General features: G+C 40.4%; 1 protein-coding gene across 7 annotated transcripts in view; it reads left to right on the top strand.

The window, feature by feature from the left end:
• SCML4 (Scm polycomb group protein like 4) overlaps positions 1-18,719 on the top strand; it is a 260,071-nt gene that overhangs the window by 140,516 nt on the left and 100,836 nt on the right. Inside the window, exon 6 of one of the 7 annotated variants that reach the window (XM_078155210.1) lies at positions 1,535-1,729. The exons of the other annotated variants lie outside the window; for them this stretch is intronic. Coding sequence (XP_078011336.1) covers positions 1,535-1,729 — 195 coding nt within the window. The remainder of the gene's footprint in view (positions 1-1,534; positions 1,730-18,719) is intronic. 7 annotated transcript variants of the gene reach the window in all.

An 18,719-nucleotide genomic window follows, 5' to 3' on the forward strand; every position in this document is an offset into this window, starting at 1 on the left:
TAAGATCACACAGGCAATAAGCTTGGAATAGTGATTTGAATCAAGGGCCCCTTACTCCAAACTCAGCCCTCTTTCCACTCAACTGCCTCCATGGAAGACAGCAGATGAAGAAGTCTTCTAATTCCAGCTGCAAATCATAAGATCATAGATTTAAAACTGGAAAGAACTTTAGAAGCCACCAAGTCTGATAGGTTCTGACGCAACTTGGCCAGGCAGTGTAAGATGTAGACAATTCTATTCCACACCAGCTCTCCCGAGGGAGACTGGCTTGTTTTTTCAAAGAGATTAAGGGACTTGTCCAAGTTCACCCAAGTAATAAGTGTTAGAGGTGTAGAGTTGGGATTCAAACCTAGGTGCTCTCACTACAAATTCTTTGGCCTTTCCATTACTACCAGTCATGGATAGATGGCTAGACTGACAAAGGCAGAGAGAATGAGTGGATGAACAAGTAAGCATTTAAGTACTTATGTGCCAGGCATTGTGTCAAAACCTGGGGATATAGATATAAGCAAACAAGACAGACTTTGCCTCAAGGAGCTTACATTCTAATGGGTGTGGATGACAAATAAAAAGGAGCTGGAAAGGTGAGAGAGTGTTCACCCAGGTTTGGTGGCATGGTTGGTAGAAAATTCACCTATCGAAGCTGGAAGAACAAAGGAGAAAGAGTCTAGGGTTGCTGTAGGGGTTTGTGGCCAGAGTGTTGGCAGCATGGTGAGGAGATGCCCAGGAAGTGTTGTGGAGGCTTTGTTCTGGACAAGATAAGGAGAAAGCTCATCTATCAGAATAATAGAGAACCAAGGAAAAGAAAGGCAAAAAGGAAAAATATTAAAAGGCTCCTGCCAGTGGTTTTCCAAGGAAATGGAAGAACAGGCCCTCAAACACCAATGTTTCTTGCTTTTTAAAAACAAACCAAGCATAAAACAGCAGCACTGAGGAAGGTTGGGGTTTTCTTTTCTTTTATTTCAGTTCATTTTAATTTTAGTTTTATTTCATTAAAATTTTTTTTTTGGCCTAGGCAATAGGTTTAAGTGACTGCCTAGGGTCACACAGCTAGTAAGTGTCAAGTGTTTGAGGCTGGATTTGAACTCAGGTCCTCCTGACTCCAAGGCCAGTACTCTATCCACTGAACCACCTAGCTGCCCCCAAAATTTTATTTTCATTTTCTTCTTTCATTTTATTTTACTTTGTTTTGTTTTAATTTAATTTTTATTTAAATTTACTTTAATTTTAATTAAATTTTTAAAAATTTCATTTTATTATTTTATTTTATTTTGTTTTAATTTAATTATTTCATTTTAAAATTTTGATTGATTAAATTTCATTTCACTTTTATTTTACTTTATTTGATTATACTTTAATTTAATTTTGCTTAATTAAATTTTATTTCATTTCAATTTTATTTTGTTTACTTTTTAATTTTATATTAATTTTATTTTATTTCACTTTGATTTGATTCCTTGGCCCCAAAGCTGCTTGACCCAAGCTCTCTTTCCATGCGCACTGCTCTGAATTGCTGTCTCCTGTGGTTTTTCAGTCTCAGCTTCTTTTGATGGGAAACAGCATCTCCTGAGCCTGCCGGTGGTGAGCAGCCTTGGCTGTGTCTTAAGCTTCCTGAGGAAGCTGTGTCAGAGCCTGGTGTGTGACAACCTCTTCAGCAGCCAGCCTCTCCCACAGTCCCCTGGGGCTCCTGAGAACGGCCCAGATTATGAGGACAGGAGGATGGAGTCAGGTAGGCCTTGGCCCATCCCAGCTCGCCTCGTTATCTGAGGCTGGGAATGGTGACATGGACCTTCTGGGGCCTTTCTCTAAGAATTGCTTTTCTTGATGTAGTCAAGCTGCTAATGTGCTAATACCACCCAGCTCCTGGGGATTCTCTCACTGGGGTCTTGTGGGGCTTTTCTTTCTGGGGTATTTATTTTAGTACTTAGTGGTTTCCCTGGATTAAGAAGTGCCTGGAGGACTGACATTATAATTTTAAGTCTTTGTGACATTAAAATTTAGAATATGGAAACCCCCTCAAATATGACTAAGATTTTTTTTCTTTACTTTTAGTCCAGAATTGTTATTTTGTTGTAGAGAGCTTCTGGTGAGGTGACTCCCTCTACAATTTCAGACCATTAAGCATTCTGTCACTTCAAGTCTCAAAGATGTCCTTGAGGGCCCTGAATTTAAGACACTTGTCCAAGGTCACACTGTCAGTAAGTCTCAGATGTAGAATTTGAAACCACAGCCTCTCTTGATTCAGAGATCAGACCTCTACCCTCTACGCTATCCTGACTCTCAATGCTTTTTCACATTGGCCAAAATTGAAACTTGTGATTCACTGTCAATATGAATGAAGAACCCTCAAAGTCCCAAGTAAGCTGGGTCAGATAATAATTTAATCTAGCAAATATATAGACATTAAAAGCATCTATTACACAAATCAGATTATGTCTCCTATGTATGCAGTGAAGAATATTTTTCTTCTAGCAGATAGGTAGGCACAGTGGATAGATTACTGGGCCTGGAGTCAGGAAGATCTGAGTTCAAATCCAGCCTGAGGCACTTATTAGCTGTGTCATCCTGGGCAAGTCACTTAACCTCTGCCTAACTGGGTTTTTTCAACTGTAAAATCGAGATAATAATAGCATTTAACCTCAGAGTTATTGTGAGGGTTAAATGAAATAATATTTGTAAAGCCCTTATAGCAGAATGTCTGGAATATAAAAGGCACTTAATAAGTGCTTATTTCCTTCTTTCTCTCACTAAAATACTTAAAGTATTGCCTCTTCCCACCTCTCCTTTTCTCCATGAGCATTTTCACACAGGTCTGCTGGACTTCCTCCTGTTAGAGAGAGGACAGAAGTTCCAGGACAGTAGGACTAAATGGCCAAACTCGACAGAGGTCACTTGTCATAATGGTTATCTCCTTGAGAGTATAATTGCATTGATTGGAAGTATTTTCTTCCCCTAGAAAGACTTTCTCTCTCTCTCTCTCTCTCTCTCTCTCTCTCTCTCTCTCTCTCTCTCTCTGGATAGAGTTATTGGACTGGCAAGGAGGAAAATGCCATGGAGGTAGCCTGACTTGATTTCAGTCAAGCGCTTGGCAATGCGGCATAGGAGAATGGAAATTAGAAATGGTTTCAGAGGGCTCGAGTCCCAAATCTGCTACTTACTACCTCTATGAATTTGGGAAAATCAAGTACCTTTTCTGGACCTCAGTTTTCTTATTTGTAAAATGAGGAGAGTTGTAGCCAATTGGCCGAGATGATAAAAGATGGAAACAGTCAAAGTTAGAGGGGCTATGGCAAGACAGGTATGCTACTACCCTGTAGGGAGAACCATTAATTGGCCAATCGTTAGGGAAAGCAATTTGAAGTCATGCTAGAAAAGTGACTGAAGAGTTCATGCCCTTTGACCCACTGTTCCACCATTGGCACATACCCCCCAAAAGGTCAAAGACAGAAGGAAAGGAAAAATATGTGTGTATACATATATGAAACATTTGTATGTATACATACATACATACATACATGTATATATTTACATTTATATTTCTATATTACATATTTATACAAATATGTCAATACACATATATATTTGTATATACAGAGTATATATTGGATTTATATACACATATGTATATATGCACATAGACACACCTAAAGGAAATATATACATATATGCCTATGTATGTTTATACTATATATGTATATAACGAGCATGTATTGGGTTTACATATACATGCGTGTATGTGTACACATACAAAGGATATATGTATACACACTTACATACATGTATATATGGAATATATGTTGGGTTTATATATATATAGGTATATTTACATAGTCATACTGTTTTGTGGTAGCAAAAAAAATGTAGACACACATACACACACACACACACACACACACACACACACACCTGGAAACAAAGTAGTTGCCTACTGATTGAGGAATGAGTGAATCAATCATAATATAGGAATGCAATGGGATATTGCTGTGCCCTAAGAAATGACTAATATGAGAAATTCAGAGAAAGTTGGGAAGAACGTAGCAGAACAAAATAAATAAGTAAAATCAAGAGGGTAAAAGCTCCATGCTCGCAACAGTATAAAGGAAAATACCACAAAAATATCTCAGAATTGAGATCAAGGATTAAACTTGACTCTGGAGGACCAGTGATAAAACATGTCTCCTTCCTCTTGACCGAGAGGTGGTGGGCTTTGGGTATGCAATGAGGCACAGTCAGATATGGTCAATGTGCCTGTGTTGTTTAACTCTTCTTGCTATGAGGAAGGATTCTTTTCCTGGTGAATGGTGTGGAAGATAAATGGTAAGTCACAGTAGTGTAATGAAAACAAAAAGAAACAGTAAAACATTTTAATAAAATGAAATACAATCATGAGTCTGATCCATCCTGTATTTTTCACAATGGTTAGTATTTATGTAGTGATTTTACAAAATGTTTTACATATGCAATCTCATTGGATCTTTACAATAATCCTAGGAAGTACGTGCTATTATGGTTCCTATTTTATAGATGAGAAAACTGAGACAAATAGAGGTTATGTGATTTGCCCAAGGTCACACAGCTAGTCAATATCCTTTCAGACAATATCAGGGGCGTATCAGATGTTAAGGGAGGACTAGCACCTCTGGTGTGAGGGCTTGCCACTTTTTAAGGCTACTTACCCACCTTTCGTGTTCACCTGCCACCCAACTCTCACCTATGGCTCCGAGAAGCTGTAGCATGTAGTGGCCACATCCTGGCAAAACTGTCTTGGCAGGTGGGCTAAATCAGGTTGAGGGTAACAGACATACTTCAAACCTGTCAGTGAGTTAGGGGGATATCTACCCCAAGCACGTGAAGACTTCCCTTAGTGGAGTGGGCAGATGAGAATGATTTATTCCAATGGCCTTAAAGGCAGCTGAAGCAGTGTCAGACATTGAAGAGGCTGAGCTGATCCACTGAATCCCAGGCTATTGCCAATCTTCTGACTTTTGTCTTGCAATTGAATTTGATGACTCTGGAAGAGAGGGTGAGGCTGAAGACTTTGTGCTCTGCCTCACTTCAATCCAACTCATCCACATGTCAAGACATCACCCCTTGGTTACTGATCCCTTCTAAATGAAGGAGAAGCAATAGAGGACAACTTGAAGAGACATGGGCTCACTATTACAAAGTTAGGAGTATTTAAAGACTGAACTAGGAACTGGGAGAGTCAAGCTGTCACTCTGGCTCTGCCACTAAGAAACTATGTGTTCTTTAGTTAATTATTTAACCTTTCTGGGCCTCAGCTCCCTCAACTGTAAAATGAAGGAGTTGGATTATATGTTCTCTAAGGTGCCAACCAGCTTGAATCATCTAGGAATCAGATTTCTCTTGAAAACCTTATTTGGCTCAGAAACACTCTCCCAAAACTAATTTGCCCTCTAGTGAGTTTCTCAGTAAGAATGGCACAGTGGTCTCAATTCACTTCCCAACACAATCTCTCAGCCCATTAGGCGCAGCACAGAGAATGGGCCAGCCGGCCAGCCCATTAACAAGGACTAGCTCTCTCTCTCTTTCTCTCCCCTATCTCTTTCTTTCCCTTCTCTCTCCCTAGCCTGAAAACCCTGGCTAAGGCTCCAGGTTTTTCCCTTGGGTGGCACCTGGGATGGCAAGACAAACTTTCCCCACGGTTGCAGATTATAACTTTTCTTAAAACAAGTTGCAGTGCTGTTCAAAGAAGCATGATGGCTTTGGTCCTAATCAGACTTGGCAGGTTAGGTTACAGAACCGGGATAAAAAGAGAAGTGGGAGCAGTATTGCTCAGTACCCATTCATCCCTTTTGTCACTCTTCAGGAGGACTTTTTGCTGATATTTTAAGTAGTGCCCCAAATTAAATGAAAGCAGGGTGGTAGGGTGAAAAGGAGACTTACTAGCTCTAGAATTGGAGGACCTGGGTTCAAATCCCTATGATTTCAAGAATTTCCCTTAGCCTTCCTTGCCCTCAGTTTCCTCATCTGTAAAATGGAGTCAGACTAGCAACTCTAGATCAACCATTTGATATTCCTTTATAGATACAACCTTAAGGGGAGAATTGTGGATCCAAAATGCACTAATCTTGGAGATTAATCCTTTCACCTCATGGAGTAGTAAACTGAGACAGGGTTTGTTCTAGAACGTTAGATCCTTATAGTCCTTATTGTAGGTCTAAAAAGCTATAAGTGACCTTAGGCAATATGTCATTTTCAAGCAATCCACTTGCATTTACTAAGTGCCATTTATTAAGTATTCCAGGTACTGCGCCAGTCACTGGCAGTACAAAGACCAAAGTGAAATAGCTCCTGCTCCCAAGGCAATGTATTATTGTTGTTGTTGTTCAGTTGTTTTCGGTCACGTCCAACTCTTTGTGACCCCATTTGGGGTTTTCTTGGCAAAGATACTGGAGTCGTTTGACATTTCCTTCTCCAGCTCATTTTACAGATGAGGAAACTGAGGCAAAGAGGGTTAAGTGACTTTCCCAGGGTCACACAGCTAAGAAGTGTCTGAGGCTGGATTTGAACTCAAGAAGATGAGTCTTCCTAACTCCAGGTCTGGCGCTCTATCCACTGCACCAGTTAGCTCCCCAGAGACAACCCAGAGACAATGTATATAAATAATATATACGGATATACAAAATAGATATACAGTGAAGATGAGGCTGCCTCTAGTGGACCAGAGGTGGCTAGGGGACACCATAGTGCACAGAGCACTGAGTTTGGAGTCAAGAGACCTGAATTCAAATATACTTTCAGACACTTATGATCTGTGTAATCCTGGGTGAGTCACTTGACTACTCTTTGCCTCAGTTTCCTCATCTGTAAAATGGAAATAATTCTTGTACCTACCTCCCAGGGTTGTTGGGAGGATCAATTTGTAAAAAGCCATTAGCTCAGTGCCAGAATGCTTGTTTCCTTCCAACCTGAAAGGAGGCAATCTATGCCAGCAAAAACCTGAAATTTGCACCAGACTCAATAATGATCAAGAAATCCAATTTAAAAAAAAAATAACAACAAACTTGAGCAGGTGACTTATTCTACCCTTACACTGCATAAAAAGTGAGTCAGTGGGCAATGCAGTTCCAATGTTGGCAATCAAGCCCCTAGGCTCTCAACTTGACCAGACAAGGCTACATATGTAGCCTACACAGGGCTCTGTGTCCAGAGGCAGTAAAAGCCAAGAGATCCCCAGAGAAAGCGTCAGGGAGACTGTGGACACAAAATGGGGCCTTTGGCCCAGGAAATAGCAGCAACCAGTGTAGGTGGACACCTCAAGATGGACAGAGACACTCTAAGGCTCTGAGACCTGTCTTGAGATAGCAGAGGTGGCCCTGACTATCTAATGCTCGGAAGCTTAGAGAACCAGGCATAGGTGATGGTCTAACCCAGGCCTGCTTATGGATTAAGGAAAGATTGCACAGTCCTGGTCTAACCCTAGGAAGAGGAGGTCAGTGCCAGCACCCAAGCTATCCAGGGCAAAACCAAGGAGAGCCACCCAAAATCTCAGCAAGGGGTGAAACTTGTCCCTGGCACAAAGCCCCATTTCAGCGATTAAAGCTGGAGAGATAAGTTAGCTGAAGAATTTACTGATCGGTATGAAAGTTACTGCAAATCTAGGGAGCCCCCAAAAGAAGGGGAAAGTGCCTCTGTGACAACTGTAAACTCTGTAACAACTACAGCTATGAGCACAGACTGAAAGGAAAGCAAGGATTTTCTACATGCAAAGAAGAAATGAAACAAGAGATAGAAAATAAAATAAATGCTCGCAAAGGAAGAGATGTGATGATGGCTAGTCTTTCTCTGGGAGCCTAGAACCATTGTTAATCCCTACTCTGTCCTGTCTGTTCCTCCTCTTCTCTTCCTTTACCTTTTTCCCTCTGGACAAAAAGTCTAAAAGATAAAAATGTCTGATTATTCTCTGAACTAAATGCCTCAGTCATGATACATTTTGTATCATTTGCTAATTATTTTTTTGTGTATATTTTAAAAAAAAAATTGGTTAGGCAATAGGGGTTAAGTGACTTGCCCAGGGTCACACAGATAGTAAGTGTTATGTGTCTGAGGCCGGATTTGAGCTCAGGTCCTCCTGAATCCAGAGCCCATGCTCTATCTACTGCGCCACCTAGCTGCCCCTAATTATCCATTTTTTGCTGCCAGCTAGAACTCTTGCAGAGGCAATGAAGGTACCCTCCTCGCCCCATTACCATAAATATGGACTTTCTGTTGTTTAATCATTTTCAGTTGTGTCCAACTCTTTGTGACCCTTTTTGGGATTTTCTCAGCAAAGATACTGAAAAGGTTTGCCATTTCCTTCTCCAGCTCATTTTACAGATGAGGAAACTGAGTCAAAGAGGATTAAGTGACTTACTCAGGGTCACACAGGCTAAATTTGACTTCAGGTCTTCCTGACTTCTGCTTCACTTAGCTGCCCAATATGGGCATTTAAATATGGGTATTTAACTGCAATTCAATCACCCTATGATTCTAGCTTCTGCATCATAGACTCTAACACAGGGCAATGATGAAATTTCATGGTTTCTATATGGCTAAGCTTGGGAAACCAAATGTGTGTTCTTCCTTTATTTAAAAAAAAAATTGCCTACCCTTTGACTCTGGTATACAGAAAGAGCATTGGTTCTGGAGTCTGAGAACCTGGGTTCAAATCTTGTCTCTGGTACTTACTACCCATAGGACTTAGGAGAAGCCACTTAACTTCCACCTTAGTTTCCCGATGAGTAAAATTAGGAGACTGGGCTAGATGGGCTCTGAGATCCCTTCCATCCCTAGATTTATGATCCTAAGTCACTCAACTTCCTAGGCCCCAGTTTTCTCATCTGTAAAGTGAGAGTATCGCACTAGATGGCCTCTGAACTACCTTCTAGAACCAAATCTATGATTTCCTAATCTAGTGAAGAAGAAACTCAACTTTTCCCTCCCTCAATGGCCAAGCATCACTGGACTGATGACAAGGTCCCTTATTCCATAGCCAATGCCTTTTTAGATGTCTTTCCCCACAGGCCTGTTTCCTTTTGCTTGCCTGGAGTTGACACATCTTGGTCCCTTTACTCTCATTGGCAGAAGCAAGCAGGGCACGGTACTTTGAGACATATCACTCATTTAACTTTCATGATTTCAAGCATTCACATGATTTTATTAGTAATCACATTTACATTTTCAATTGGCAATGGTGCACATTCCTGGCTTTGCATAGTAGAGAAAAAAATGAGGTGGGATGCACAAAAGTTTGTGGAACTGCTGGTAGGTGCTTCAATGGTCTTGTTGACCCTCTCGTTGTAGAGAGCTTCCTGTGCATTTGTTCCATATTTGTGTTGTTTTAAAACTCAAATTTTGCATTGCAATTGTACCCCCAAAATATAGTGCAAGTCCTTTGGGCTCTATGCCCAAGTGTGCAAAGTCAGCAATGTTATGGAAAATAAAGGTATCACATAAACTTCATGCTAGAATATCTGCAGCCACTGCCAGCCTAATCAACCAGCTGGCTAGAAACATCCAGGCTACCTATCCCATCATCAATCTCAGCCTCAAGGTTAAACATCAGCTCACCTTTACTAAGCTCCCATACTCAGAGACCCTTATGGAACTCAAATGGTGAGATGTCACTGATGGATTATTTCAAACTGGTGCATCCTTCATGATCTCCACCACCATTCACCAGCTGTAAAGACAAAGTGTGAGAGATGATGTTGAGACCTCACCAGTCTCAGCATATTCTGACAGCATCAACTAAAGTCCCAGCAATCTGTCTTGGTTTTTAGAGGGTGGTGAAGGTAGAAAGGTTTGCAGCAGTATAGTATTCAGTACAATGTCCTCAAACTGCCATTTAACACAGTAGAAGGCAAGATTCAGGTTAAAAAATGCTTTAGATTTAAGAATTTTATTTGCTGAACAGTATTTAAGGTACTATGTATTTCATGTGTTATAAAAAGTGAATATTGTCTGAAATAATGTTTTTTTAATTGAGATTAACACAAAATGTCACAGAATTCAAGGGAATTACTGGCAAGAAAAAATGTTTTGTATGTTACCAATTTTACTTTGTGTACTGCATTTTATGGGTTATTTCATGGTTACTGTATTAGAAAAAGTACATATTATCAGAATTAATGTTTTGTTATGAAAGACCTGTATGTAGAAAGTACATTTTTCAGCAATCTCTAGCAAAAGATTACAGTTTTTGGTGGTCTCAGGAACCTAACCCCCTATTTCCCATAGGTTCAATTTATCAACATTTGCATTTTTTATTTTTGTGTCATTTTCTAAGAATGTTATCCCTGGGAAAGTTGAGGATTGACTACACATGCAATCAAAATAGTGTTCCAAATGGAATGGGTCTGGAGAATATAGTATCTTCCTATAAAGAGCCATCCCCCATCTCTTCAGCAGCCTCTGCTGCTGGACAGCTGACTCATTTGCAAGCTGTAATGTAGTGGCTGGTTCCCTCTTTCTAAGAATAGTCAGTAGAACTGCTTGCTTACTTTTATTCACTATGTTATTTATTCTCTGTGGTAGGGAGACAAAAAACTTGTCATTTTGGAGGTTTTGTTTTTTTCCCCTTATTGCAAGATAGTCTTTAAATCATGCCCTGGTGAGTCTCTTGGTTTATTAATAATAAGAATAATAACAAGAATTTACATAGCACTTTATGGTTGGCAAAGCTAAGCGTTCTTCAGTTTACCTTATTCTACAAGTGTTATATTTAGAATGAGGTTTATCTTCCACTTGCTTCCTTTACAGAGGTCTACAAACTCTCCTGATGTATAATTGCAATAATGCCCTGACTGTCTAGAGCAGTTGTATCAAACTCAAATAGAAACAGGGACCACTAAATAGTATATAGGGATCCCCGTGACCTGTGCATTGTCTTAGAAAATTACACACTAACATTATCTATGTTTTATTGTATTTTTACTTATTTTGTCAAATATTACCCAATTACTTTTTAATTGGGTTCAGGCAGCACTTGGAAGTGTTGTAGCAGCTATGCTTGACACCTCTGTTCTAGACACAGTGCTTCTTAAACTGTGGGTCACGACCCCATGGGTTGAGAAAAATTTGGCAACAGCAAAAGATTTCTGAACGCACAATGACCAAAAATTAAAACTCAAATGCATAATGAATCTGAGGGTGTTTCTGGCAGCACTTGCCCATTTTGCATCTTGCAACTTCACTGCAGCCTTGGTTCTGAACACAAAGCATGTGCACTTTGCACTGTGCATGCCCTTAAGCACTAATGCAGCACTAATGAATGCTGCCAAAATGGGTTAAGAGTGGAAAAAGTTTAGGAAACTCTGGTAGAGGACACCTGTGTTTCAAAGAACTCTAGGTGTCTCACTTGTTATTTAATTTATTTCTAAAGAGTAATGAGACATGGCCTGGTGTGGTGAACAGAGAGTTGGTCTTGTGGTCAAGGAATACTTAGGTTGAAGTCCTGCCCCTGACACTTACTGGCTCCATGACCCTATGAGAGTCTTCTACCTCTCAGTACCCCAGGGATTAAAGCTATAGATTGCACTATGTGACCCTGGGCAAGTCACTTAACCCTGATGGCCTCACACACACACAAAAGTTATAGATTGCAGACAAGGTGCCACCCTGCATTGGTAGAGGGAGTTTCCTTACCCTGGAATTTCCAAAACAAGGAAATCACAGGCCCAGTTCCTAACCCCTATCCTAAAGGAAAAAGGAGATGACCAAGACTTAGAAAGTCCCATTTTACAGATTAATTCACCCAACATTTATTGAGCACTGCTACATTAAAACCACCTTCAGGGATACTCATCACCTGTGAGCTAACCAATAGCACCCAAGGCTCTTTGGAGATCAATCAATCAACAAGCAGTTATTAACAGTCTACTATGTGCCAGGACTTAGACCAAGCATAATGGGGATATAGTCTCTGCCCTCAAGGAGCTTACATTCTACTGGGGGAGAAAATGTACATAAATGGATGCATACAAAATAAATACAGTGTAAGTTGGGAGAAGCCAATGATCACAGCTGGGGGGGTAATGGGGGGAAGGACAAACCTCCCTCAGGAAGGTGGTATCTGAGCCCAGTTAGAAGAAATAAGGAACTAAGAGGTAGAGATGAGATGGATATCGGGAAATGCCAATGTCAAAGCCTGGAGCCTGAAAGGAGTGAGAAACAGTGAAAAGGTTGGTTTGGATAGACCACAGACTTCAGGAAGGGGGGTAATGTACTATAAGGTTAGAAACGTCATGGTCAGATTGTGAAGGGATTTAAAAGCCAAATAAAGGAGCTTATGCTTGATCCTCTACAAAAAGTATATTCCTTTGAGACTGGCATTTTTACTTCCCATTACAGTGGTTTATTCACCCCTTTATTGTAAGTCTCTGGTGGTCCTCCCAAACCTAGGACTGTCCTGCTGCTGGTTCCTGATGGTATTACCAAGTAATCGAATCAATGTCAGAGGGTTCCTTTGAATCCAGAGGAAGCTCAGTAGTGTGAATTGAACTCTTAAGGGTCAGAGGTCAGCAGTCTTCTCAGTAGGGAAGTCTTCTTGGGCACCATCAGGCTCTTTGTTCGCTGTTATGGAGTATTCAGCTGGGAGACTCACAATCTGGCATATAACCCCAGCCCATCCGCCTTTTAGCCCTTGGCACCTGTTGGGTTTAAGTAGACAACCCTCCCCCACCCCCAAGATTTACTGAGTCTTCTTCTTTTATCCCCCAACTAGTTAGCATCCTTGGGGTTAATCTTCTTATACTAATTGATGATTATGTCCACTCCTAAATTGGCTACATATCACCTTTACCCATAATCTGTTACTTTGGGAGGTTACTATTCATAACAATATACCCCAGCTAGCTGTAACATCTCAAAGAAGAAGGCAAGGAAGAGAGGAGTGTGAAGGTCATACCACCAACAGTGCCATTACAGTCCTGGGCAAAGTGCCTACAATGCATAGGACCCAGTATTGGGAAGTGTGGAGGGATGAGGAAAGTGATACCTCAAAAGATGAAGGCCACACAGGAAGCCAGGAGCAGAAAAGGGCTGAGGATTCTCATCTTTTCATTCTCTATCCATTGCTTTTATCCCAAGGTTACACAGCCTCCCAGTGTCCTACCTCATCAATACGGTCATCTATCTAGAGCTAAAAGGGACCTCAGAGGTCAACCCCTTCTTTTACAGATGAGATGGAGGACAATTGAAGTGAAGTATGACAATGCCCAAGACCACACAGTCGGAATAAAACATTATTTCATCCAGACTCTGAATCTGGCCTGCTAGATGAAATGCAAGTATTCCACATACATGCAATGCCCTTGCAGTGCTATGCACTGGTGTTGTTGCCTCTAACTGGACAGGGAGCAGAACAAAACAAAACCCAGGGCCTCGATCAGCCAAACAGAAGAGGAAACCCCACCCAGACAGGCAAATCAAGAAGAAAACCATACATGTTCTCTTCCTCTTCTGGGTTTCCTCCCTTTGCCCACAAAGGGCTCTGCCTGAAAAGTAACTCCCACTCCCATTCTCTGATCAAGACAGTCCTTTATATCCAGCCCAGAGGCTGGCTGAGATCAAGGCTAGCTTCCTGACCTCTCCAATGGATGTTATAGGGTCATGGATTGAAGTCTGGATTGTATCTGAGAGGTCAACTAGTCCACCCCTTCATTTTACACATGAGGAACCTAAAAGAGGTAAAAAGAATTGAGTGTTAGAGGTGAGATTTGATCACAGTCCTTTGATCTAAAAAAAATCAGGGAGCTTTGCCTTGTACTCCAATCCCTCAGTAAGAAGATTTATCAGCTAGGTAGCACAGTGGATAGAATTCCAGGTCTGAAGTTGGGAAGACTTATCTTTGTAAACTAAAATTTGACCTCAGACACTTCCTAGCTGTGTGACATTGGGCAAATAAGACACTTAATCTTGTTTCCTCAGTTTTCTCATCTGTAAAATGAGTTGGAAAAGCACCTTTTTTTTTCTTTAGGCAGTTGGCGTTAAGTGATTTTCCCAGAAGCATGCAGCTAGTGAGTATTATGTGTCTGAGGCCAGATTTGAACTCAGGTTCTCCTGATTCCAGGGCCAGTGCTCGGTCCACTGCACTGCCTAGCTGCCCCTTCAGTGTCCTTGCCAAGAAAACCCCAAATGGGGTCACGGCAAGTTGGACATGACTGAGAAAAGAACTGAACAACAATAATAACAACAACAATAACAATTCTAGAGAGGACCTCCATGTTCTCTGACCTTGTATGTTTAAATTGATATAAGAAAATCTGTCTTCTAGTATTTGAAGAGCTATCATGTGGAAGAAGGAATAGATTAGTTTGGCTCCAGAAAACAGAATTAGAAGCAAAGGTAGAAGCTGTAAGGAAGCAAGTTTAGACAATATAATAAAGATATTCCCAACAATTAGACCTATTAAAAAATAGAATGACCTACCTCAGGTGGTAGTGGGCTCTCCCTCACTAGAAGTGAGATTCACCATGAATTTATTAGTACATTAGTATTAGTATATATATATATATATGGTAGAAGACTACTGCATGCCAGATGCTAATGATGTAGAATGAACAAGTCCCTGCCCTCAAGGAGTTTATAGTCTGTTAGGGGAAACAACATATACGTGTGCCATCTAGCGTTAGCGCTTGCAGTGGAGGAATCAGGAAAAGGCTGATAGGAAATGGCACGTGAGCTAAACTCTGACAGAAGCTGAGCATTCTAAGAAGTTAGGAAAGAAGACACAGTAAATGGCATATCTTGTACAAGGAAGAAGCAGGACAAATTTGCCTGGACCATAGAGTGCATCAAGGGGAGTAATGTGCGTGCAGTGAACCTTGAAAAATAGGCTGGAGCCCAATAGAAAATGACTTCCAATGCCAAATAGAGAAGGTAGTATTTTATCCTAGAGCAGGGGTGGGGAAACCTGTGGTCCCATGTGCCCCTGAGGCCACAGCTTCCCCACCCTTGTAGAAGGAATAGGAAACCACTGGAACTTCTTGTTGAATGAAGGCTGGAGGACCACTTGTCAGGTATATTGTAGAGGGGATCCTTTTTTGTAGTCTTCATTGGTAGATAGATGCTATGGGCCCACCCAGTTCTTAAATCCTGGGATTCTTTGATCATTCCCCATCCTGCACCCACCTTTTTCTTTCCAGCTCAGTCCCTTGGATTTTGGCACTGGCTCCAAGCTGTCTTGGCTTCTGGATTGTGCTCCTGTAAATCCCAATTTGTACCCTGACCTAGGCAAGTCATTTAAGTTCTCATTAGACCAGGCAACTCTTACAACTAATCCCTACCTATCTCTGACAGTAGTGTCTTGAATTGGTAGTGGTAACAATAGTAATCTGGTAGTGGCTTATAGTGTTCAAGAACTTATTAAACCTTCCCAACATCTCCATGCACATGACTGTAAAAATATTTTTATCTGTAACTTTACACAGTGCCTGGCACATAGTAGTCCCTTAATAAATGTTTATTGAATTAATTTAATTGAATTTCTCCCCATTTGAGTCTGAATGCAGACTAAAGCATACTTTTTAAACTTTCTTTATTATCCTTTTTTAAAGGATGTTTTCCTGTGCGACCCTGGGCAAGTCACTTAACCCCATTGCCTAGCCAAAAAAAAAAAAGTGTGTTTTCTCTTGCAACATGGCTAACATGGAAATGTTTTGCATGACTGCAAATGTATAATCTATATCAAATTGCTTGCCTTCTCAAAGAGAGGGGAGGGAAAGGAAGGAAGGAGAGAATTTGAAAATCAAAATAAAAAAAACAAATGTGAAAAATGTTTGTGTGTAATTGAGAAATAAAATACAAATTTAATGTAAGAAAAAAAAAGACTTAATCCCCATTTGAAAGCCAAGGAAATGGAGGCTCTTGCATGCCTGCTTCTTCTGAGTGATTCACTCAGTGTTACCTAAAACTCAGGATCACATACCCCTTAAGTCATGTTCCCCACCTTCCTCACTATATACCCCTTTTTGGAGACCACTGCCCCATCCCAAAGCTGCTTCTTGAACAAAAATAGTCCCAGAGCACCACTATAGTATGAGCCACAGAAATTTTTAAGTCTGAAGCTATAATCCAAGTGCTAAAGCTTAGCTCTGTCTATAAAAATTCATTTAGAAGCGAACTATTGTACATCCCAATTAGATCATTATACTTAATTGCAGTATTTGCACATAGGTTTTTTTTTTTAATGAGCTGGAAGAAGGAAAAAGATTCTCTAGATAGAAGCCTGGGTTAATGCAAGAATTTAAAATAGATTCTTTTCCTTTTTAATCCCTGAGTAATTTCTTGGCTGCTTTCAAATGGAAAGTGTCAGGCTCTCTGTTTGAAGCCCTAAGGAAATATGTTCCATACACAGTGAGGAGTTTTGGAAAAAAGACAAAAGACATTTCCCTTCTACTTATGTTCACATCTCAGGACAGCTGAGACTTGTGGAGAGATTGTTAAATTCTATTGGCTGTATATTAGATTAATTTAATAGGAAATGTGTATTTTCAGGCAAATTAAAGGTAAGATCGTTAACCTGTTGCCTTGATGAGATTTCATGTGCATAATAGTCTATGTCAGAGGTTCTTAACCTGAAATGTACAGACTCTGTTTCAGCGGTTCTGTAAACTTGCATGGGAAAAAAAATAGATCTATATTTCAACATAGCTAGTTTCTTTTGATATTCTATGTATTTTATTTATTTAAAAATATCATGATGAGATGGGTTCTGTGGACTTCACCAGACTGCCCAAACAGTCCACAACACACAAAGAAGGACATAGATGCCTGGTCTATGTTATTCAAAGATGGCGCTATCTGGGGTAACATTTGGTGGTGGTGATGAATTTCAAAGGGATCAAGGTTGGGGTGGGGAGAGACAAATCAAAACTATAGTCCTAGGAACCTTTCTATTCTGAAGAAAAGACTTCAGCAATCCTTAAAAGGACTCCCAGCTAGAGAGGAAAACCATCGGGGATATTTTCCCTTCATGGGTAAGACAAGCTAACCCTCCAACAAAATTAAATCAGTGCTTGACTGTTGAAAGTGACCTGACTCTTCTATGACCCAGCTGGGTCCAAGGCCAATAACACTCAAGCTACATGTGGATGATGGAAAGGCTTTCCCCTCCCCACCCCAGACCCTCCAGAAGGAAGTATATGTGTATGTCTCTGACAAAGCCCTCATTCTTTCCTGGTTGGTGGGCCAATTATAGGTACAGACTAGTTTCTAGTAATCTCCATCTGTACCCACAATCCCATCTACTCTGTTTTTCTTGCTGTGACAGATATTCCCTTAATACTTAGCAGGCAGCTAGGTGGCACAGTGGTTGAACTCTGGGCCAGGAGTCAGGAAGACCTGAGTTCAAATCTCCTTTTTTGACATTAACTGTGACCTCGGGCAACTCACTTAACCCTGTTTGCCTCAGTTTCCTCCTCTGGAAAATAGGGATAATAGTAACATCTACCTCCCAGGATTATTGTGAGGATCAAATAACATAATTTTAAAGTGCCCATCAGGTACAGTGCCTGATACATAGTAAATGTATGTAAATGTTGGCTATTATTATTATTGTTATCTCCAGTAAAAGCCTCCAGACTCTCTGTGGTCAGTTTCAATGTCTTCTGACCAAGTATAAAGATGTAGTATATGAAGGAGAATCCTTGCTGAAAGGATGATCTTTATTTAGTGAGTTAAAGCTTACAAAGCATTCTCCATGCTTTAAGTCTCCTTACAACCTGATACTAAAGGTATGTTATTGTTATTATTATTACATTTTAATATTATTCCCACTTTGCACAGGAGGAAGCTGAGGTTCTGAGAAGTTATGTGACTTGCCAATGGTCACATAGCTAATAAATCTTAGATAAAGGATTTGAACCCAGATCTCTTCTGATACCACATTCAACATTCTTCCTACATTTGTAATGAAGGCTTTATAATCTTTGCAACCAAGACTCTAACGGTAAAAAGAACCCAAGGGACTTTGGAGGAAACTTTCAGCCACCTCTTGCTTTTTTGAACCACTCCTCCTTGTGAGTCTGGGGAAAATCTCTACTTTGACTGCACGTTAAATGGTATCAAATCTTCACTAGCATACATGCAGTTCATAATATTATAGAAGCTTTATAAAAAGAAGAGAAAAAACAAACCAGAAGACTTTAAATGGACAACCATGAATCCAATAGACTCAGCAATGTAGATCCTCACTGTTCCAAAGATTTGTCTGGCTGAGGGACCCCCATGAGTCTGAGGTTTACCTAAGTTTCAGGTAGAACACTCTCCACCAATGGGCTTTTACTTTTTTCCCTTGCTACTTCCACAGGGTGGCTACACATATTGCTCTCTGCTGCCCTCTGCTGGCAATCCCTTGACATCACTCACTAGGTCCACTCTACACCGCTTGTGGTTTTTTTTTTTTCATTTTTTTCGGGGTTTTAGTTTGTTTGTTTATTTGTTTTGTTTTGTTTATGTAAGGGGGCTGGAGGAAACCATCTTGAGAATTCGCCATTGTTCTGCATAATATTGTGGAATCATTTTGAGATGAAAGGGAGTTCAGAGATTATCTAACTCAACCCTTTCAGTTTTAAAGAGGAGGAAACTGTATCCCAGACTAAGTTATTTGCCCAGGGTCATACAGATAACAATAATAATAATAATTAATGACAATAAGTGTTTACGTGGTACTTCAAAGTTTATAAAACATGTTATATCATCTCATTTTATTCTTA

The sequence above is a fragment of the Phascolarctos cinereus genome, unplaced genomic scaffold (genome assembly GCF_003287225.1).
Source record: "Phascolarctos cinereus isolate Bilbo 61053 unplaced genomic scaffold, phaCin_HiC Scaffold_5;HRSCAF=322, whole genome shotgun sequence".
In the NCBI taxonomy this organism is placed as follows: Eukaryota; Metazoa; Chordata; class Mammalia; order Diprotodontia; family Phascolarctidae; genus Phascolarctos; species Phascolarctos cinereus.